The sequence below is a fragment of the Eptatretus burgeri genome, chromosome 9 (genome assembly GCF_056783735.1).
Source record: "Eptatretus burgeri isolate ZD-2024b chromosome 9, Ebu_testis_v1, whole genome shotgun sequence".
In the NCBI taxonomy this organism is placed as follows: Eukaryota; Metazoa; Chordata; class Myxini; order Myxiniformes; family Myxinidae; genus Eptatretus; species Eptatretus burgeri.
Window position 1 is genome coordinate 46,053,036 of NC_140969.1, and position 22,140 is coordinate 46,075,175.

At 49.1% G+C, this 22,140-nt stretch overlaps 1 protein-coding gene across 2 annotated transcripts in view; it reads right to left on the minus strand.

Moving 5' to 3' along the window:
* The window catches only part of NUDT21 (nudix hydrolase 21), a 29,788-nt gene that overhangs the window by 1,857 nt on the left and 5,791 nt on the right, over positions 1 to 22,140 (minus strand). For both annotated transcript variants that reach the window (XM_085895037.1, XM_085895036.1), the window contains exons 3-6: positions 11,158 to 11,221; positions 10,866 to 10,955; positions 10,483 to 10,558; positions 159 to 273 (exon numbers count right to left, since the gene is read on the minus strand). In XM_085895037.1, the coding sequence (XP_085751163.1) occupies positions 159 to 273; positions 10,483 to 10,558; positions 10,866 to 10,955; positions 11,158 to 11,221 (345 nt within the window). The remainder of the gene's footprint in view (positions 1 to 158; positions 274 to 10,482; positions 10,559 to 10,865; positions 10,956 to 11,157; positions 11,222 to 22,140) is intronic.

Consider the following 22,140-nt stretch of genomic DNA (forward strand, 5'->3'; position numbering starts at 1 on the left):
TCTTTCATCTCACATGAAAATGGAGGATGCTGCAGGCATGAACAAAATCATCTGAAGAAAAATTTTGATCGACTGTTTTGTGAACTTTGGTTGAGCTTAAAATGTTGGGAACAAAAGTAACCTTGTGATACACTTTTAAGGAAACAGCAACCAATTACCTGCTCAATAGTTGTGGCAGACTGGAGATGACGGGACCATAACCTGATGCATTGTCATACAACTCAAACAGAGGTGCAGCCACAAGCTTGTAATTCTTCGGCACAGCAAATAATGCTGAGGGAGATAGAGAGAGATCCCATCTCTATTTTAAAAGAAGTTCACAATTTTTTTTTTTTAAAGATAGATTTTACAGCATTTGGTAAATGGTCGGTAGAGTTTGTACCGTCTGTTCTGAATGTTGTTTTTGTATCACCTCTTCCCTTAAACCTTGTAACACTAACAAACAAAGACAACAGACAAATAGTTGGTATACGTTACAAGTATCAAGATTCTACTTGTGCAAGCCAAAATTGCCCAACACGATAGCAAACAGTGGATGGCTCACTTGCCTTTGGGTAGTGTGGTGCAGGTTCAATTCCGAGTCTGTTTGTAAACGATCACATTGGGGCTTTACAGGCAAGGTGTTACATCACAGTGATGATGCATTCCTTGAATGTATGTGAAGCCAGGAACCCATCTGCTAGCATGAACTTGTGGCTGTAAAAGATCCCACCATGCGTTTTGACGAAGAGTAACAAACTCCCACAACTCCCACACGTCCCATGGTGGACGAAACCTCAGGTGAGGTTTATCGCTCATACAAAAGGGCAAAATTCCAAATTTCTGCCCTGGCTACCAGTGGGAAGGCAATCATAAATCACCCAATGTAATCGTAGGAATGAGACTGCTGGAGTAGCACCAAAACTGTCTGACAGATCACTGCAAGGCAACTTAAAATTGCTCAATGTGAATTTGCAGTTTTGTTTTATTAAAATGAACAAAAGGTACAATTTTATGATTTTGTAAAAGTGGTGAAAAAAAAAAAAAAATATATATATATATATATATATATATATATATATATATATATATATATATATAGCCAAAAAAGGAAATTGAAGCCGCTCAAGAAAGGCTGAGTATCAATATTTGATAGCAAATGTGTGATATCATTTTCAAAATTCATATTTTCCCCAAGTCCCACAAGGTTATGATAATCAAGCTGACTATATGTCAAGGAGATTTATCTGAAAATCCCAGGCGATCTAAATGTGATGAACACGTTTGCATTATATTTGACAGCAAATAGTTGTCAGGTCAGGTTAGATCTGTGACCTGCTCCAGGTACCATGTAAACCTGTACTAACCTGTTCCATGGTCGGGTTGTCGGCGACTAAACCGTCACCTCCACCAGGTTTTCTGGTGAGGAGGGTGTTTGGATATGGACACCCAGCAGGATTAAAAACAAAACCTGTCAAAGGGCGGAGGAGCTCCTTGTGAGCCAACGGCCATCCATATCTAGTGCCCAACTGTGTATGCGGACGTCCTGCAGTTGGGTTACTTTTTTCTTAGGAGGTTGGTGGCAGGATTTGCACTCCGGCCACCGTAAAACCCTTCATTCCGCAAAACACAAAAACGCAAAAAATCTGAAAACTCACTCCGAGGGAGTACCTCCTGTGCAGCTTCCCTTCGCAGGGCAGGTCACCGGATGACGGAATTGGGGCAAAGCCTTCGGGACCCCCAATCTTTGATGATAGGAGGGAAACCACGGGGTAACATCCCTGGGTCAGATCGCGGGAGAGTGTGTCGGAGTGGTGCTGAGGTGTCGTCCACCAGACGGCGATCTCCTTGGGTTAACCTGAGGCGGTCCCTTCGGGTGGGTGCCTGGAATGTCCTATCCCTAAGAGAGGATGATCACCTGTCTCTGTTACCATCTGAGCTCAAGCGTTTGGACATTGGGATTGCAGCTCTCTCTGAGGTTCGGAGACCGGATTGCGGCGAGATAATGGTGGGTGGTTACACCTATTATTGGTCTGGTCGCTCTGATGGTCACCATACCCAAGGAGTTGCTGTAGCTGCGTCCAATAAGCTGACCCCAATGATAAAAGAGGTAACACCGGTCAACAAGCGTATTATGAAATTAAGGATTCGTCACTCCTTAGGTGTCATTTCCCTGGTCTCTGTTTATGCTCCGACTGAGGCGAGTGATCTCACCGTGAAGGATGCATTCTACGCCACGCTCGAGTCTGTGGTTGATCAGTGCCCCAGACGAGACACACTTCTTGTCTTGGGGGATTTCAATGCATTGACTGGAACTGATAGGGATGGTTATGAGGTGTGTGTTGGTCCCCATCGGTCAGGAACTATAAACCAGAATAGCACTAAGTTCCTTGACTTTGCAAGAAGTCATGGAATTAGGGTGGCTGGTTGATGGTTTCAGCGCCCACAAGCTCATCGCTGGACTTGGTATTCCAACGCTGGCGGTGTGGCAAAGGAGATTGACCATGTCCTCATTGACGGTCGTTGGAGGATGATCCAGAACTGCACGGTCTACCGGAGTGCTCAGTTCCTCAATACTGCCCACAGGCTTGTTGTATCAACTCTAAAGCTGCACCTTAAATCCTGGAGAATGGTACCATCCCAGCCTAGGCTGGATGTTGGCAAGCTCAGGGATGAGAGAGTAGCTGAGGAGTTTACGAACAGGCTGAGTGGACACTTGGGGGGTTCTGGGTGCTTTGGGGGGTCCTGAAGAGTTGTGGAGCACCTTCAAGACAACCGTCCTTGATGTTGCCGCTGGATGTTTTGGAACTCACCGTAGGGCAAAGAAGAATTTTGTCTCTCAAGGGACACTGGATACCATTGACCAGAGTCGCAGGGCCAGGCTGAATGGCAGAGCTGAGCTGTTCAGGGAGCTGAGGCGTAAAACTGTACGTGCACTGAGGGTGGACAAGGAGGCCTATGTGCGAGGAATCTGTGAGGGGGTAGAGCATCACCTGTGGACAGGTGATTCTCGTCCCGCTTACAGGGGAATTCGCGCATTGCATTCATCCAAGCCCATCCCTCGGAGCAATGCAGTTAGAGCAGAGTGGTAGGCTCTTGACAGAGGAGTCTGAAGTGAAGGCCCGCTGGGCCGGTTGCTTTGAGCGGTTGTACCAGGCTGATCTCCCAGCTGTCGAGTTGGACGTCAAGGGTGTTACAATCCCTGTTGCTGACGCTCGAATCAACTGTGATCCACCTTCGCTTGTGGAAACACGGGCTGCGGTGAACCAGTTGAAACGGGGCAAGGTCTTTGCTCGGATAATTCGTGATAGGGTTCGCCACCATCTGCTTGAGCACCAGCGTCCAGAGCAGTCAGGCTTTACACCAAAGAGGTCAAAGATTGACCGTATCCTTGCTCTTAGTGTCCTCACCGAACGCAGACGAGAGTTTCGGCCGGGGCTGCTTGCAGCCGATGTTGATCTCTGTAAAGCGTTCGATTCAGTGAATCGGGATGTCCTCTGGAGGATTCTTGGTCTTCGTGGGGTGCCACCAAAACTGATCGATCTGATGTCTGAACTCTACTCTGGTACCGAGAGTGCTGTGAAGTGTGGTGGTACCATCTCTGACTTATTTCCAGTTGTTATTGGAGTTCGTCAGGGGTGTGTACTGGCCCCCACACTTTTCAGCACTTGTATGGACTGGATTTTAGGGAGGATGTCGGAGAGATCAAGCTGCAATGCATCGTTTGGGAATGTCAAGATCTCGGACCTTGATTTTGCAGATGATGCAGTCATCTTTGCAGAGACTTTAGATATCCTTTTGGGGGCCCTCAAGGTGCTGAATGAGGAGTCGGAGCCGCTTGGATTACGGGTTTCTTGGATCAAAACTAAGACCCAGGCTTTCGGTGACATCTTGGATGCTGCTGTCCTGTCTGTGTCTGTTTGTGGTGAGGATGTTGAGGGTGTGGAGAGATTCACTTACCTTGGCAGTGATATTCATGTCTCTGCTGGCTGCGAGTCAGAGGTCAATAGACGTCTGGGTCGGGCCTGGGGAGTCATGGATTCACTGGATCATGGGGTGTGGCGCTGCCGGTACCTGTGCGGGAGGACGAAAGTCCGAGTCTTCAGGTCCTTGGTACTTCCAGTCTTGCTCTATGGATGCGAGACTTGGACTCTGACCAAGGATCTGAGATGGAGACTTAATTCCTTTGGTACCAGGTCTCTTCGGAGAATCCTTGGCTAACGCTAGTCGGATTTTGTGTCCAACGAGCGGTTGCTGAGAGAGACTCGGATGAGATTTGTTACCTGCATAGTCCGCGAGCGTCAGGTGCGGCTGTATGGACATGTGGCTCGTTTTCCTGACGCTGATCCTGCTCACCAGATTCTCTCAGCGAGGGAGTCTCATGAGTGGAGGAGGCCAGTGGGCCGACCACGTGCCTCGTGGTTGCAGCAGGTTGACCATCATCTCAAGGAGATGGGCCTGGCATCTGCCTGGGGGATGGCCAGACGGAGGCCGCTGGAGTACCGGCGGAAAGTGGACGCAGCGACGCGCTGTTCTGGCACTTGCTCCCATACCTGACCTGACAGCAAAAGCTGCACACACTAGTGTTAATCCCAGGTGAATGTTAACATAATAACATCATTTTTACTTTTCAAGCGATTAAAATTACATTAAAAAAAACCCACCAAATCCACTTCTTTCTTGACAAAACAAATGATCGGAGTCACTCTGACTAGTGAGCACTTCAAATGTACAGAAATGTGAGCAACAAGGATGTGACATCAATGGGGGTTTTTTTTGCATACATAGTCGAGGCTCGTGGAAGAGCAAGTACACAGAGTGGACGTACCAAATGGATTGGGGCTTCTGGTAAATTGTGGGAGACCTTCTTGGAAATTTGGAACATGCTTTCCTCAATGCAGATGATAGGGTGCTATTCAGCCCCTTGGTACAATGGCAAAAGGCACAATATAAATGTTATCATTATCCCCACACTTTTTGAAACAAATAAAAAAAGAAGAAAAGTGGGGGGGGAGGGGGTATTTTAATCTGCTTCGTCTGTCCGTCAGATAGATAGATAGACAATCTTTCGATCTATCTCCTCTGAATTGGTTGGGCAGAAATTCAAACTTGGTCGTTATGATCACCACATGGAACAAAGGGACAAGAGTAGTGTCAAAAGGTCAAATACCAAAAAAATGCAATTACAGGCACATTTTAAAATGAGACATATATGTAACCAACATTGTGGGACACACAAAATGTGGAACGATTTTTTGGATTTGACCCCTGGTTCATGCCTCAGGGGGTGGGGACTTTGGGTCACAGCGGTCAAAACCAAACAACAACAAAAAAAAGTTTTACTCAAAATTTGATAGTGTGCCTTTCCTGGTAGAACATTTTTTTTCCACCTTTCAACTTTGCTTTGCTTTTCTTTAGGTGAGAAGCATGTGGATTTGTGATGGCGATCCTCGACTTCACTCCAGTTATTATTATTCAGGTAAAATAATTAATTTGTGGGCTTATCCCACATATAACGCTCAAAGCAACTGTTGGAAAAATTGCCTACGAAGTGGACAATCACAAATACTTTATCACAGTGACTGGCTATGCCTTTGTAATGTTTGTTGAGGTTAGATTTCAAGTGTAAATGTAGAATAGAGTCGAAATGTAACAAGTACGAATATTAAATTTAGACTTTGCAGCTTTTGAAAAGATTGCGAGTGTTTGGGAAATTTCTGGATGCTTCTGAATGTGGAGCCTTCTCACAGTAACAAGCGGTTTCTATCACCAGCTCCATATGGAATAAACTCGTATTTACGAGCTCTTTTAGATATGGTCATGAGCAGAAAAGCAAGTGGTAAAACAGAAGGGAAGAACAGAGAGAGGGGCCAGCCACCTTTTGCTTTGTACAGTGCCATAATCAGTGTGTTTGAGTATTGTATCATGAATAAACTATGCCTGACTTCCAATTGAATAAATCGATCAAATAACCTTTGTTTGGTGACTCGCAACAAAGGGAAATTGACGCAGAGTGCGGCCGGTCTTGATCGACTGGACAAACCAAAGGTTGTGCAAATTAATGACCAGCGGAACCATGCAGCTTGTCCAGTTGAGCACCTTCTCATATTCAGGCTCATGGCAGTTTGTGTATGATGCACATCCAGTCCAACTTATCTTTTAATTTCATTACATTTTTTTTCTTTTGCACGAGTTGCATATTTCTATATCTTGTACTTTGCTTCTCAGTGTCAGCTTTCATATCAAATGCAAAATAATTTCAGTTTTCCTGGCAGTAGAAAGAAATACTATCTGTTTTATGGCATACCACTCAAGCTTCCTCAGTTATTCAGCTCCATGCTGCAAACTTTACAATGAATCTCAAGATAGAGTGCTCAGCTTTACTACTCAAGGACCTTAAAAAATGTTTTAACAATACCTTAAAACGTGCCAGAGGAAACTGATTGCGAATCAGTAGGATGCGCTTTTGTGCATCCACAGGGTATGAGATACAGGGGTGGAAAGATAGAGAGCAGAGAAGATACACGAGGCAAGAGATTCCTTGCCTAGTCGTGCATACGGGTAGGTCTGAGTGTAGCGTGTATCTCTGTGGGACGCTCCGCTTGAGCGTTCCCACCTCAAGAGTCGGTGCATTTTCTCCTGCTTCGTCACTTTTCCGGGCTCGTGGAAACGTGTGCTCTGCACTGGTCCCAGAGGAACGTCTGTCGCACACCAACCACGAGTGTAGATCCAGAGATGTGCGGATAACGAGGAGCAGTGAAGTAGAGGGCAAAGCAGAGAGGCAAAGACAGAGCGAGGCAGACAGGAGAAAAACAGGGTGGACAGCTCCGCGATCCACCTTTTATAAGCCCCAGGCGAAGGGTGGGGTGACCACCCGAAGTGACCTGAATCCCGCTTCTCTATTGGGACACAGCGGTCCGAGCCATGCCCTGCCAGGCTCCTGGGACCGGAAGCGGTCTCATTAGCACATCCGGCGTGACAGCCCGGAGTTCCGTACCGAACTCCCGGACTGCTTTTCCTGTGACCCCCTCCCGTACTGGCGACTGGACGAGGGTCATAACCCCGCGTGCCCATTCGGGGCATCCCTAGTGAGATGTGGTTGGTGCTGTTAACACCCACTACTTGTCTCTGCCTCACACGGTCTGAGTACCTTAAGCCATGCAGCACGCCTCTGTTTAGTGACGAATTGTATCGATACAGAGGTATGAGGAGGCGGGGAATATTTTTCCTGTGTGCGGGAGGTGTTGGTGGTCAAGATGGTGAGTTTTTAATGAGCTAGGTGAGATGCCATTAGAAATTGGCATGCAGATTTGAATGAAAGGGTACACCATGCACACGCCGGACAGTGTTTATAGTGGAGGAAGTTTGTTGCTTTCAATCCATGGGAGGCCGCACGGGTGTTTGTTTGCTTGCTCGATTTGATTTGTACCATGGCCAAAAGGAAAGGGTTGGAATGGAAATCAGAATAGAATGGAAGATAGAGATATAGGTTGACCGAACTACGAGACCCACACAATGCACTTCGTCCCGTTAACCCATTAGACATGAGGGGAAGGTCTGACTACACGAAGACCAATGAGATAACTGCATGGGGATCACTATGTTGGGTGCCATTGCCTTCGAGGCATGCGGTTTCACAGAACTGCAACATTAACGCACGCACACACACACTTTGGACAAACCGACTTATTCAAGGGTTTTTCTTTACTTTTACTATTTTCTACATTGTAGAATAATAGTGAAGATATCAGAACTGAAATAACACATTATGAACAACACAGAACTGAAATGGAATTATGTAGTAACCAAAAAGAGTTAAACAAATCAAAATATGTTTTAGATTTTAGATTCTTTAACATAGCCACCCTTTGCCTTGACAGCTTTGCATACTCTTGGCATCCTCTCAATCTTCCCCTCCCTCCCCACACACATACCTCCAAATCCCCCTCCACTACTCGCTCCCACCCATCTCCTGGAGTGTATAGCGATGTTTGGTGGTGTCACTCTCCCCACCTTCAACCCCCACCCCCCCCCAACCCTTTATGGCTTCTATCTCTCCATTCCCGTCAGCAAAGCGACAAGTTACATTTGCTGGTGTGTAATATGTGATATTTTCTAAGTCTAAATAGGGCATAACTGAAAAATTGATGAAACCCTAAAACTCAAACTTGTTCTGCAACTTATCATACTAAAGCTACGTACCAAGTTTCAGTTGAACATGTTAAAGGGCATGGGGGTGGGGGGGGGAGTTGGAAAAACCCACAGGTGGGATGGACAGAGTAAACCTGCAGTCCTCTCTGTTGAAACCGGAAGGGGACTAATAAATATGGAAGATAAAAAAAAATAAAAACCAATATCACCCGCAGGTGACCCATATCTTGCCAAAAGGTGACCACGTGTGACTTCTTTAAGGTCACACTGAGGTAAACAGAGGTGAATCTACCAGGAGCGACTCCTTGAGGAATATCTGTCTACGAGAGATTCCGATGAGAATCGTTCCACAGAGTAACCATGAAAAATATGCTTTTGCCTCATAACGTCATCAAATGACGTCATAATGTCTCAAGCTTGACATATCTAGAAAGCATTCATCGAGGTGTTCAATTTAAGGTACTACACGATATGGTTCCTAAAACTTGAAAATTTGACCTTGGGGTCAAATACGTTTGACCTGAGGCGCTAACCATGAAGGTCAAGGCCAATCGCCACCAAATATTAATCAGCTGAGCGCCAGACCATGAACTATATTCCCATGAAGTTTGAAGACGATCCGATCAAAATTACTCAACAAAATAAGGGTTTCGTCGACTCCCCTGATTTGCGGCAAAGTGACCTTGACCTTTGACCTTGGCCTTCAAAATTTTGTGCACTGAAAGGGACCTCTATAGGCCTCTGATATGCGAAGTTACAAAAATTTCCAATGGTAACTGTGCTCTGCAGAATTTTTTATACGTGATTATAGACAAAAAAAAACAAAAAACAAAAAACATACAAGCTGACTAACATATCTTGCAAAAACTTCGTTTTGGCAAGATAAAAATCCATGCAGCCAATCATTACATTTATGGCATTGCAGGAAGAAAAACTTTGAAAGGAAAGAAAACCAACAAATACAAACCTCTTTCCCAATTCTATGTTTAGTACATAGAATGAAACAGGTGCGCGATGTTATTAGTTTTCCAACAGTACATATCAGAACCCTACTGTATACCCCCCCCACAAGCTATACGTTAAACGTTAACCCTATACGCACCACCCCTCCGCTAATCGGGTCAACAATCCCACCCCTCCTATCTGGGTTCTGATTGGACTACACTTGATCTTGCCAATTGGTCGAGTGTCTCCTCCCATGGCAACTCTCCGCCCATTCCTAGTATTACCTGAGAGTTGGCATTTGGAGGCCCTTTTCCCCCTGCAAAATGGCACCACCACACAATAAAGCATGGATATTTACTCAAAATAATCCTGTTCATAAAGATGAAGCCTTTAATGAGGTGTTAAAGCTCAAATCAAGAGAGAGAGATATAGAGAGAGAGGAGAGATATAGAGAGAGAGGAGAGATATAGAGAGAGAGGAGAGATATAGAGAGAGGAGAGATATAGAGAGAGGAGAGATATAGAGAGAGAGGAGAGATATAGAGAGAGGAGAGATATAGAGAGAGGAGAGATATAGAGAGAGGAGAGATATAGAGATAGAGACATTAGCAAGGGATGTTGAGGTTTGCATATGCTAGTACAATAAGAGATGTTGATCAGCTCCTACCGATGCTGATAGTTGCCCATTTTGACTTCACAGGTGTGTACTGTTAGAAAACTAGCAACACCGTACACCGGTTTCATTTTATGTATTAAACTAGAAATGTACTTACCAACTTAAGTTTTTTAACGGTACATTTCTTTCCCAATTCTACATCTTTAATAGCAATTTAGTATTAAAAATGTGGAGACATTTGAAGAGATACAAAAATAAGCCGAGTAGTTGATTTTTAGTTTCCTTTGAACTCTATCGTGACCTGGCAAGTAAAGCCAGCATGTGACAAACTGAACACAGAAACCAGCACGTGTTTTTCAATTTGCATTTTATGATCAGCCATCGAGTTTCGAAAGCGGTGATCCCTTGCAATAAAGACAATGCATAGGGGGATTTAAAAATAAATAAATAAAACACAGTAAGTGTGCCTCCCAAAGTGCTAATAGGATATCTCAGAGGTTGTGGGCTCGGCTTCGAGCTGTTAGATTTAAATTCCCAATGTGACTATAAACTGCCACCCTAGTGAGTCAATTCATCTGCTTGCAGGTGGGAATCCCCTTTCCCATTCCATTTTAAAAAGCCACACAACATCTATGGTTTCACAAAATTTTTCAGATTCATTAACAACTGTTGAACTGTGCCAAACACCAATGGTCTTTTCTTGACTCGCATTAATGAAGCGTTTTGCACCATAATATGGACAGACACTTTATTATTATTATTATTATTATTATTATCATCTCACCGCCTTACCTTTTTCTGGTAGCTGCACAAGAAAAAGCTTTTTGTGTTCCTTGGGCTTTGTGATATGTGCAGGAATATAAGGGTACTGCAGAATGTAAGCAAGAGGTGGTTATTCACATTTTGGACCAAAGGAGCTAAACTGCAGTTAATTTTTTTTCTATTTTTTTTTTAGGTCTATATTCCAAAACTACATAATAATGTGCTCCATTTAATTCAACAAGACGATTGCTGCAGGTAAAAGCAACACCTACATTAAGCCATTGATCATCCTCCTGACTGGGAATGACAAACAAAACCACTCTAATCTTTGAATGAGTACGAGTTAAAAAATATAAAACATAACTGAGTTAAGCAACAGCCAAGTGAACACAAAATAAGATAGGCTAACAGACCTGAGGTTGTTCAAAGTTTGGTCTCCACCAGTTGCTAATACAATCTTCAATGATCCAGTCCTGATGGACACCATCTTGCCGACCAAGAATCTGAAAGAAAGCATTTCATTTCTTGACCACTGATCTACTTGTCCAGGACTTCCCCCAAAGTGAAGCACAGGTGTATCAAAACAGAAGATGGGAGAGTTGTACAAGGAAGGATTGGCAGAATGAAGTTAAATATAATCTAATTCTCACAAGAAGCACGACAGCTCAGTTTCCCACAAAATCAAATTAAGTTGCAATATATTACCTCTGCCAGAAGCCGTTTCAATCCTTCCACCTCATCCTCTCCAGGATTTAGCTCTCCTCCAGGCCTTAAAAAACAAATGCACAATAAAATAAGAGTGGCCAACCATGATTTTTCAAGTGACAGTGAGCATCAAGAGTAAAACACCAAATTAGTTCAGGCGTGGGGGGGGGGGGTGAAATCTTCCGATCTTCCTGCTCACAAGTAATCGTAAGAGAACTAGAAGTGCACTCAGTGGAGCGCATACCTCCACCAAGCTGAACAGTTTGAGTTTTGTATCCCACTAATAATCATGCAGATGCAGATTCGGCCTGTCACACATGGGTTCAATCACCACGTGGGGGTTTTCATAGCCCCAGATCCTCACATTGTGCCAGTTAACCTTCCCCGATACATGAAAGCAAGCTTCGTCTGTGAACATGACCTTTTCAAGTAATCTTCGTCATCCTCGATGCGACCGAGCATTTCCAAGGCAAATGCCTTTATATAAAACCCTTGTTGGGGACCCAGCGTCACAGGGGAACCACGAGGAAGGGGCTGTCTTGGGTTCCTCTCAGGACTCACTAAAATCGCAGACTGTCACACACAAATGACTTAGTGTCACGACGGATCGCGAATTATCGACCGCAAATGCCAATAACTTGACCACGTGATTTAGGGTCCTCCGTCTAACAACCATTTACTTCAGGATACGTGACCTTATCGGGAATCACACCCTCGGTACATACTTGTGTTACTCAGATGACCTACCGGATTAGGTGCAGCCGAGCAGAGCTGCAAAGTACACACCGGCTCTGAAACAGATTCTTGGGGAATAATGTCCTGGCTCAACTGGGGTGCGAGCCATGCTGGACCAATGGAGGAAAAGAAAATAACGAGCTTGGAACATTTATAAACAACATTTTTATAAAACCATAATTCAGGGAAAGTTATGTGGTGCAGTAAATGGGTTTATTGCAATGTACAGCAGGGAAAGGAAGGAATTTTTGGGGTGCAGCAAAACACAAACAATAGTACAAAAGGAGACAGAGCAGAGTTATCCCCTTAGTTCTTACACAGGTGTCATCATCATCATCATCATCATCATCATCATCATCATACTACACTCACACTCACACATGAGGAATAACGACCTCTCAATACCTGGCACAGACGGCAGACAAGAGCAGCCCAGAACGCTAAGGAAAAGGGAGTCTCGGAGGAATACTGGGGGTGTCTAGGGTGTTAGAGTGTGAGGTGAGAGTGCAATGCAACGTGGGGGGTGTGACCTGCAAGAGGAAAAATGTGAGGCGCAAGTCAGTTTGGTTTGCTCTTTTAGTTCCTGCCCTGAAAAGAACAGTTGGCCTTTGCCCATGTTAATTGCCCTTTAGTGCATCCACGGGAGAAGGAGAGGGAGAGGCGTGAGAAGAAAGACCCCTATTTGTGAAAGAATCTGCATGCGACAGTGAGAGGTGAGGTAGTGTCTGTAATCTAATGAGCATTGATTGGAATGGAGCAGCTCCCCCTCATGGCAGCAACGCGTGACCCCACGCTTCGTCACACGGATTCGCGGCGCCTCTCACTCTGCGCCGATGCTTGTCCTCCTCACCGAGCTCCAATGTCTGGCGCGTGCTGCTCCGGCTCGTCCTCTCCCCATTCCTGACGATCTGCCCTCCAACCACACGCAGATCTGCTCCGCTCTGCTGTGTCCATCCCTGAAGGAGCTGCATTCACTCCTTTTATGAGCCCAGATGAGGGGAGGAGCCAAAAATCTAATCAAACAGGGCTGTTAGCGAAATCACCCTTCCCATTGGACCATAGCGGTCGTAGCCAAGTCCTCCCAGGCCCCGAACGCGAAAAATGGCTCAGTTGCTCGCGTACCTTGCCATGTGTTGGAGCTCCAAGTTTTTCATGCGGCCATGGTCCTTGGACGAGCTCTGGTCTTCATCAAAATGTGGAATTGTAGGGAAATCCCTACATCACCTGCAGGTCCCTAAACGAGTTCCAGTGCACGTTCGTGCTTCAAATTCTGCCCCCAAATAACCCAACCTACATCTCCTCTGTGTCCTTCAAGGCTATGGTGAGAGTTTGATGACCATGTGGCAGTCGCAGCGGTTGTAGAGTAGTGCGAACATGTTGTGGCGTTTGTAGTGAGAGAGGATTTCCACGTGGCGTTTGTAGTGAGAGAGGATTTCCACGTGGCGTTTGTAGTGAGAGAGGATTTCCACGTGGCGTTTGTAGTGAGAGAGGATTTCCACGTGGCGTTTGTAGTGAGAGAGGATTTCCACGTGGCGTTTGTAGTGAGAGAGGATTTCCACGTGGCGTTTGTAGTGAGAGAGGATTTCCACGTGGCGTTTGTAGTGAGAGAGGATTTCCACGTGGCGTTTGTAGTGAGAGAGGATTTCCACGTGGCGTTTGTAGTGAGAGAGGATTTCCACGTGGCGTTTGTAGTGAGAGAGGATTTCCACGTGGCGTTTGTAGTGAGAGAGGATTTCCACGTGGCGTTTGTTGTGAGAGAGGATTTCCACGTGGCGTTTGTTGTGAGAGAGGATTTCCACGTGGCGTTTGTTGTGAGAGAGGATTTCCACGTGGCGTTTGTAGTGAGAGAGGATTTCCACGTGGCGTCGTGGGGACGAAATTGAAGTTCCTTGAATGAAATGAATGAAATGATGAATAAACGTCACATCTGTAAATGCGAATTGTGGAGATTTGTATTAGTCGTTTGAAGTGGTTGTGGTGAGCATGGTATAGTTTGGTGAGCGGAATGAAGGTCTGAGGCGAAACTGTGGTTGAGAATTGGCACGCAGCTTTGAATGGATCAGAGAGGAGAGGTAGAGGAAGAGGAAGAGCTGGAGAGGTAGAGGAAGCGGTAGTGGAAGAGATGTAGAGGTAGTGGAAGAGATGTTGAGGTAGTGGTGGAGGTAGAGGTAGAAGAAGAGATGTTGAGGTAGTGGTAGAGGGAGAGGAAGAGATGTCGATGTTGAGGTAGAGGTAGAGGAAGAGATGTTGAGGTAGGGGTAGAGGAAGAGATGTTGAGGTAGTGGTAGAGGTAGAGGAAGAGATGTTGAGGTAGTGGTAGAGGTAGAGGAAGAGATGTTGCTGTTGAGGGAGTGGCAGGGATGTAGAGGTAGAGGTGGAGGGAGTGGCAGGGATGTAGAGGTAGAGGAAGTGGAAGAGATGTAGAGGTAGAGGTAGAGGAAGTGGCAGGGATGTAGAGGTAGAGGTGGAGGGAGTGGCAGGGATGTAGAGGTAGAGGAAGTGGAAGAGATGTAGAGGTAGAGGTAGAGGAAGTGGAAGAGATGTAGAGGTAGAGGTGGAGGAAGTGGAAGAGATGTAGAGGTAGAGGTGGAGGAAGTGGAAGAGATGTAGAGGTAGAGGTGGAGGAAGTGGAAGAGATGTAGAGGTAGAGGTGGAGGATGTGGAAGAGATGTAGAGGTAGAGGTGGCGGAAGTGGAAGAGATGTTGAGGTAGAGGTGGAGGAAGTGGAAGAGATGTAGAGGTAGAGGTGGAGGAAGTGGAAGAGATGTAGAGGTAGAGGTGGAGGAAGTGGAAGAGATGTAGAGGTAGAGGTGGAGGAAGTGGAAGAGATGTAGAGGTAGAGGTGGAGGAAGTGGAAGAGATGTAGAGGTAGAGGTGGAGGAAGTGGAAGAGATGTAGAGGTAGAGGTGGAGGAAGTGGAAGAGATGTAGAGGTAGAGGTGGAGGAAGTGGAAGAGATGTAGAGGTAGAGGTGGAGGAAGTGGAAGAGATGTAGAGGTAGAGGTGGAGGAAGTGGAAGAGATGTAGAGGTAGAGGTGGAGGAAGTGGAAGAGATGTAGAGGTAGAGGTGGAGGAAGTGGAAGAGATGTAGAGGTAGAGGTGGAGGAAGTGGAAGAGATGTAGAGGTAGAGGTGGAGGAAGTGGAAGAGATGTAGAGGTAGAGGTGGAGGAAGTGGAAGAGATGTAGAGGTAGAGGTGGAGGAAGTGGAAGAGATGTAGAGGTAGAGGTGGAGGAAGTGGAAGAGATGTAGAGGTAGAGGTGGAGGAAGTGGAAGAGATGTAGAGGTAGAGGTGGAGGAAGTGGAAGAGATGTAGAGGTAGAGGTGGAGGAAGTGGAAGAGATGTAGAGGTAGAGGTGGAGGTAGTGGAAGAGATGTAGAGGTAGAGGTGGAGGAAGTGGAAGAGATGTAGAGGTAGAGGTGGAGGAAGTGGAAGAGATGTAGAGGTAGAGGTGGAGGAAGTGGAAGAGATGTAGAGGTAGAGGTGGAGGAAGTGGAAGAGATGTAGAGGTAGAGGTGGAGGAAGTGGAAGAGATGTAGAGGTAGAGGTGGAGGAAGTGGAAGAGATGTAGAGGTAGAGGTGGAGGAAGTGGAAGAGATGTAGAGGTAGAGGTGGAGGAAGTGGAAGAGATGTAGAGGTAGAGGTGGAGGAAGTGGAAGAGATGTAGAGGTAGAGGTGGAGGAAGTGGAAGAGATGTAGAGGTGGAGGAAGTGGGAGAGATGTAGAGGTGGAGGAAGTGGGAGAGATGTAGAGGTGGAGGATGCGGGAGAGGCGGAGAGGTGATGCGGGAGAGGCGGAGAGGTGATGCGGGAGAGGCGGAGAGGTGATGCGGGAGAGGCGGAGAGGTGATGCGGGAGAGGCGGAGAGGTGATGCGGGAGAGGCGGAGAGGTGATGCGGGAGAGGCGGAGAGGTGATGCGGGAGAGGCGGAGAGGTGATGCGGGAGAGGCGGAGAGGTGATGCGGGAGAGGCGGAGAGGGGATGCGGGAGAGGCGGTGAGGGGATGCGGGAGAGGCGGAGAGGTGATGCGGGAGAGGGGGAGAGGTGATGCGGGAGAGGGGGAGAGGTGATGCGGGAGAGGGGAGAGGTGATGCGGGAGAGGGGAGAGGTGATGCGGGAGAGGGGGAGAGGTGATGCGGGAGAGGGGGAGAGGTGATGCGGGAGAGGGGAGAGGTGATGCGGGAGAGGGGGAGAGGTGATGCGGGAGAGGGGGAGAGGTGATGCGGGAGAGGGGGAGAGGTGATGCGGGAGAGGGGAGAGGTGATGCGGGAGAGGGGGAGAGGTGATGCGGGAGAGGGGAGAGGTGATGCGGGAGAGGGGGAGAGGTGATGCGGGAGAGGGGAGAGGTGATGCGGGAGAGGGGGAGAGGTGATGCGGGAGAGGGGGAGAGGTGATGCGGGAGAGGGGGAGAGGTGATGCGGGAGAGGGGAGAGGTGATGCGGGAGAGGGGGAGAGGTGATGCGGGAGAGGGGAGAGGTGATGCGGGAGAGGGGGAGAGGTGATGCGGGAGAGGGGGAGAGGTGATGCGGGAGAGGGGGAGAGGTGATGCGGGAGAGGGGGAGAGGTGACGCGGGAGAGGGGGAGAGGTGATGCGGGAGAGGGGGAGAGGTGATGCGGGAGAGGGGAGAGGTGATGCGGGAGAGGGGGAGAGGTGATGCGGGAGAGGGGGAGAGGTGATGCGGGAGAGGGGAGAGGTGATGCGGGAGAGGGGGAGAGGTGATGCGGGAGAGGGGGAGAGGTGATGCGGGAGAGGGGGAGAGGTGATGCGGGAGAGGGGGAGAGGTGATGCGGGAGAGGGGGAGAGGTGATGCGGGAGAGGGGGAGAGGTGATGCGGGAGAGGGGGAGAGGTGATGCGGGAGAGGGGGAGAGGTGATGCGGGAGAGGGGGAGAGGTGATGCGGGAGAGGGGGAGAGGTGATGCGGGAGAGGGGGAGAGGTGATGCGGGAGAGGGGGAGAGGTGATGCGGGAGAGGGGGAGAGGTGATGCGGGAGAGGGGGAGAGGTGATGCGGGAGAGGGGGAGAGGTGATGCGGGAGAGGGGGAGAGGTGATGCGGGAGAGGGGGAGAGGTGATGCGGGAGAGGGGGAGAGGTGATGCGGGAGAGGGGAGAGGTGATGCGGGAGAGGGGGAGAGGTGATGCGGGAGAGGGGGAGAGGTGATGCGGGAGAGGGGGAGAGGTGATGCGGGAGAGGGGGAGAGGTGATGCGGGAGAGGGGAGAGGTGATGCGGGAGAGGGGGAGAGGTGATGCGGGAGAGGGGGAGAGGTGATGCGGGAGAGGGGGAGAGGTGATGCGGGAGAGGGGGAGAGGTGATGCGGGAGAGGGGAGAGGTGATGCGGGAGAGGGGGAGAGGTGATGCGGGAGAGGGGGAGAGGTGATGCGGGAGAGGGGGAGAGGTGATGCGGGAGAGGGGAGAGGTGATGCGGGAGAGGGGGAGAGGTGATGCGGGAGAGGGGGAGAGGTGATGCGGGAGAGGGGAGAGGTGATGCGGGAGAGGGGGAGAGGTGATGCGGGAGAGGGGAGAGGTGATGCGGGAGAGGGGAGAGGTGATGCGGGAGAGGGGAGAGGTGATGCGGGAGAGGGGGAGAGGTGATGCGGGAGAGGGGGAGAGGTGATGCGGGAGAGGGGGAGAGGTGATGCGGGAGAGGGGGAGAGGTGATGCGGGAGAGGGGGAGAGGTGATGCGGGAGAGGGGGAGAGGTGATGCGGGAGAGGGGGAGAGGTGATGCGGGAGAGGGGGAGAGGTGATGCGGGAGAGGGGGAGAGGTGATGCGGGAGAGGGGAGAGGTGATGCGGGAGAGGGGAGAGGTGATGCGGGAGAGGGGGAGAGGTGATGCGGGAGAGGGGGAGAGGTGATGCGGGAGAGGGGAGAGGTGATGCGGGAGAGGGAGAGGTGATGCGGGAGAGGGGAGAGGTGATGCGGGAGAGGGGAGAGGTGATGCGGGAGAGGGGGAGAGGTGATGCGGGAGAGGGGGAGAGGGGGAGAGGTGATGCGGGAGAGGGGGAGAGGGGAGAGGTGATGCGGGAGAGGGGAGAGGTGGAGAGGTGATGCGGGAGAGGAGATGCGGGAGAGGCGGAGAGGCGATGCGGGAGAGGCGGAGAGGCGATGCGGGAGAGGCGGAGAGGCGATGCGGGAGAGGCGGAGAGGCGATGCGGGAGAGGGGAGAGGCGATGCGGGAGAGGGGGAGAGGCGATGCGGGAGAGGGGGAGAGGCGATGCGGGAGAGGGGGAGAGGCGATGCGGGAGAGGGGAGAGGCGATGCGGGAGAGGGGAGAGGCGATGCGGGAGAGGGGAGAGGCGATGCGGGAGAGGGGAGAGGCGATGCGGGAGAGGGGAGAGGTGATGCGGGAGAGGGGAGAGGGGAGAGGTGATGCGGGAGAGGGGAGAGGTGGAGAGGTGATGCGGGAGAGGCGATGCGGGAGAGGCGGAGAGGCGATGCGGGAGAGGCGGAGAGGCGATGCGGGAGAGGCGGAGAGGCGATGCGGGAGAGGCGGAGAGGCGATGCGGGAGAGGCGGAGAGGCGATGCGGGAGAGGCGGAGAGGCGATGCGGGAGAGGCGGAGAGGCGATGCGGGAGAGGCGGAGAGGCGATGCGGGAGAGGCGGAGAGGCGATGCGGGAGAGGCGGAGAGGCGATGCGGGAGAGGCGGAGAGGCGATGCGGGAGAGGCGGAGAGGCGATGCGGGAGAGGCGGAGAGGCGATGCGGGAGAGGCGGAGAGGCGATGCGGGAGAGGCGGAGAGGCGATGCGGGAGAGGCGGAGAGGCGATGCGGGAGAGGCGGAGAGGCGATGCGGGAGAGGCGGAGAGGCGATGCGGGAGAGGCGGAGAGGCGATGCGGGAGAGGCGGAGAGGCGATGCGGGAGAGGCGGAGAGGCAGAGGCGGAGAGGCAGAGGCGGAGAGGAAGAGGCGGAGAGGCAGAGGCGGAGAGGCAGAGGCGGAGAGGAAGAGGCGGAGAGGAAGAGGCGGAGAGGAAGAGGCGGAGAGGAAGAGGCGGAGAGGAAGAGGCGGAGAGGAAGAGGCGGAGAGGAAGAGGCGGAGAGGAAGAGGCGGAGAGGAAGAGGCGGAGAGGAAGAGGCGGAGAGGAAGAGGCGGAGAGGAAGAGGCGGAGAGGAAGAGGCGGAGAGGAAGAGGCGGAGAGGAAGAGGCGGAGAGGTGGAGAGGAAGAGGTGGAGACCTTGCCTCGGACTTCAGACTTGACTTCTTGTACACATCAAACGCTACATCCACCATCTCGTACCTGGAACCATAGGATCCCACCTTTGGGATGATGTCTTCTTTGGCATAGTCATCAAATATCTTTGAAGTGCGTGGAGGTAGGGCATTGATAAGTGACTTCCATCACACGCAGAGACCTTCTGTGTACTACCCTCATATAGTTTTGCCCTCGAGCCAACGCGGTTTACCAGGGTGTGGCCGATGCCATGTACTAGCAACTTCTTGGAGCCATAGATGAGAGTTGGGCCAGTGATGAGGACCAGTGCCAGTAGTCCATCCAAGGGATGTGGCTGACTGCTGAAACAAAGGTACTACCTCTAACACTACACCCCTACACTCCATGCATAAGTAGCTACGACTACATACATGTTAAGTCATGCAAACCTATTAAAATCATAAACAAATGTGCAAAATCAGAAAAAGTGTGCCATGGGGCTTTGAAAACAGGAAAATCCACTCCAGCAGGATTGAAAACATAGGAATCCATACTTAGATCATGCAAATCGGACAACTACAAATACTTCTAAGCAAAAAGTCAACTTCGGGAGGCTAATTTGGCAGCCATTTTTCAAGATGGCTGTCATCTTGGATTTTCAAATGGCCAATTGGGCAGATTTTATCAGAAAGCCCTGCAGAACAGAAATGCCAAATTTGATGCTTGTATCATAATTTGCACGATTTTTCTACTATCTACTACACTAAAAGCTGCGTGTGTGGGGTGGAAAAAAAAAAATTTACCTCGGTACTTCAGAAAACACGTTAATACGGCAAACGGCTCAGATATCAGGTGTTATTTCACAACTCGCTCAGATTCGACCTCAATATCGAATCTGTACATATGCTTCATGGCACATGCACTTGGTTTAGTTCAAATCCCAACCGCAATAACATTTTTACCTGGCATGACATCTGACCTTTGACCTCTTGATGCTGAAGTCGAATCAGTTCATTTTTGTGTCACAATATTGTCACGGCTCTGGCAGCCAAGGTTAATCCCCCCCACCCCACCCAAATTGTGATGACGGGCGGTTAACACCGCCAGCCTGGACAGTCGAGCGTTTTTTTATTATTATGAAGCAGACAGGTTAACCCTCGGATATTATCATATGCGCACGGGAAGCAGGCCCCCCTAACAAACGGACGCCAACGTTGTCAGACGGAATGAAAACCCATCATTCTTGTTACAAAAACAGCTAAAATTGATGAAAAAGCGGCCGAAATTGAAACCAATACAGTAATTACGGTCACAATAGCAAATATAACCGAAACCAACACGTTTATTCTACACGCAAGAACGGTCGTGACGGACACAAGAACGGACAATCCCGAAATAGAACGGTGGGGAAAGGAAGCAACATCGGTTATTTCCGTCGCGAAACGGCGGAGACCGAAGCGAAAGCGATTCATTCCGGTTACCATAACGTGGAAAACATGGCGGCTCGAAAAGTTCTTAAAGTTATGGGAAGTTAACTTTAACGTAGTCTGCCTTGAATATATCATGTCTGTTAATGAAAACCCGTTTGTGGTACGGGATATTTTACAAGCAGCGATAAATGCGCCCTCTTGACTTAATGTGTGGCTATTTCGTGTAATTCGTGCCCCCGTGCTGCAGCGATCAGTGACGATTGATCGTTTATATTTGCAAGAGGTAAAATTTGATAGTAATAATAAATTGCGAATTCCAATAAAATAACAAAGTTAATATGAAGTTAAAACTGTAGAAAGATCCCATACACGATCCCCTATGTTGAACTGGGCATACACAACTAGCGATCCTTCACTCGGGGGCTCGAAATACAGGCAAACCAAACATTATCATCACAACAAAATTCGGTTTAATAAATTGTTAAAACTACATCAGGTACTACCCACTATATATTATCTATATTACATTTATGTTCGAGGCACAAGCACTAAAAATTTACATACCGTAACAGGTCGTTCGACTGCATCCGCCATCTTGTTCACACTACATTAACCGGAATGAACCGCTTTTGTTTCGCTCTCAGACGTTTCGCGATGGAAATAACCAATCTTGCTTCCGTTCCCCACCAATCTATTTCGGGATTGTCCATTCTTGTTTCCGTCACGACCGTTCTTGTGTGTAGAATAAACATGTTGGTTTCCATTATATCTACTATTGCGACCGTAATTACTGTGTTGGTTTCAATTTCGGCCGCTTTTTCATCAATTTTAGCTGTTTTTGAAACAAGAATGACGGGTTTTCATTCCGTCTGACAACGTTGGCGTCCGTTTGTTAGGGGACCTGGGAAGGGTAGGGAGCAATGGCGGTGCGACGGGGGCATGGGGAAGCACAGCACAGGGGGGTATATACTTGAACCCCACGACAAATACACGGATACAGCCACTTAAAATATGAACACATTTAATGAAAATAGACAAATATTTACAAAGAACAATAATAAGAATAAAATAATATGCGATCCAAAATTAAATCCAAAATTCAAAATCAAGGCACCTCTACACAGACTAAAATAGACAAAGGGAAATAAAATAAAAGAAAATCTCTCCTTTATTCTGGCGCTTAGACTGGCCCAGAGATGGTCTTTGTGGATCTTGGAATCGAGCCGCTTCTATTTGCACATGTAGATACATGCAAAATGGTGCCAAGTCGCTCTCTCGCAGCGGGAACGTTCGTCAGGCAATTTGTGAGCGGTATTCAACACTAAGGCCCAGAGACCCCATGCAACTGCTTGGTGCGTCGATCGTCCTCACCGACATACATGAGGTTTGGGGTCCATTCCTCATGACCCAACCAAGAGCCAAAGACCGAGTCTGCCTTCATTACGCAAGCCAAATCACCTCAGCACGAATACAAGAATTGTGCCATCTTCTTCATGCGTCAAAGGAAAGCCAGTCGTAAAGCCCTGTTCTTACAAGCCATCTCCTAGCTATGTTCTCTCTCGACCGCATGCGCTCCTCACTCCGGTGTTCCTCCCATCCCTCTCAACTCTGACGTCACCGAACCGTTTCCTCCTCCGGGGTGTGGCTTGCTCGCACAACACCCGAGAAGGCG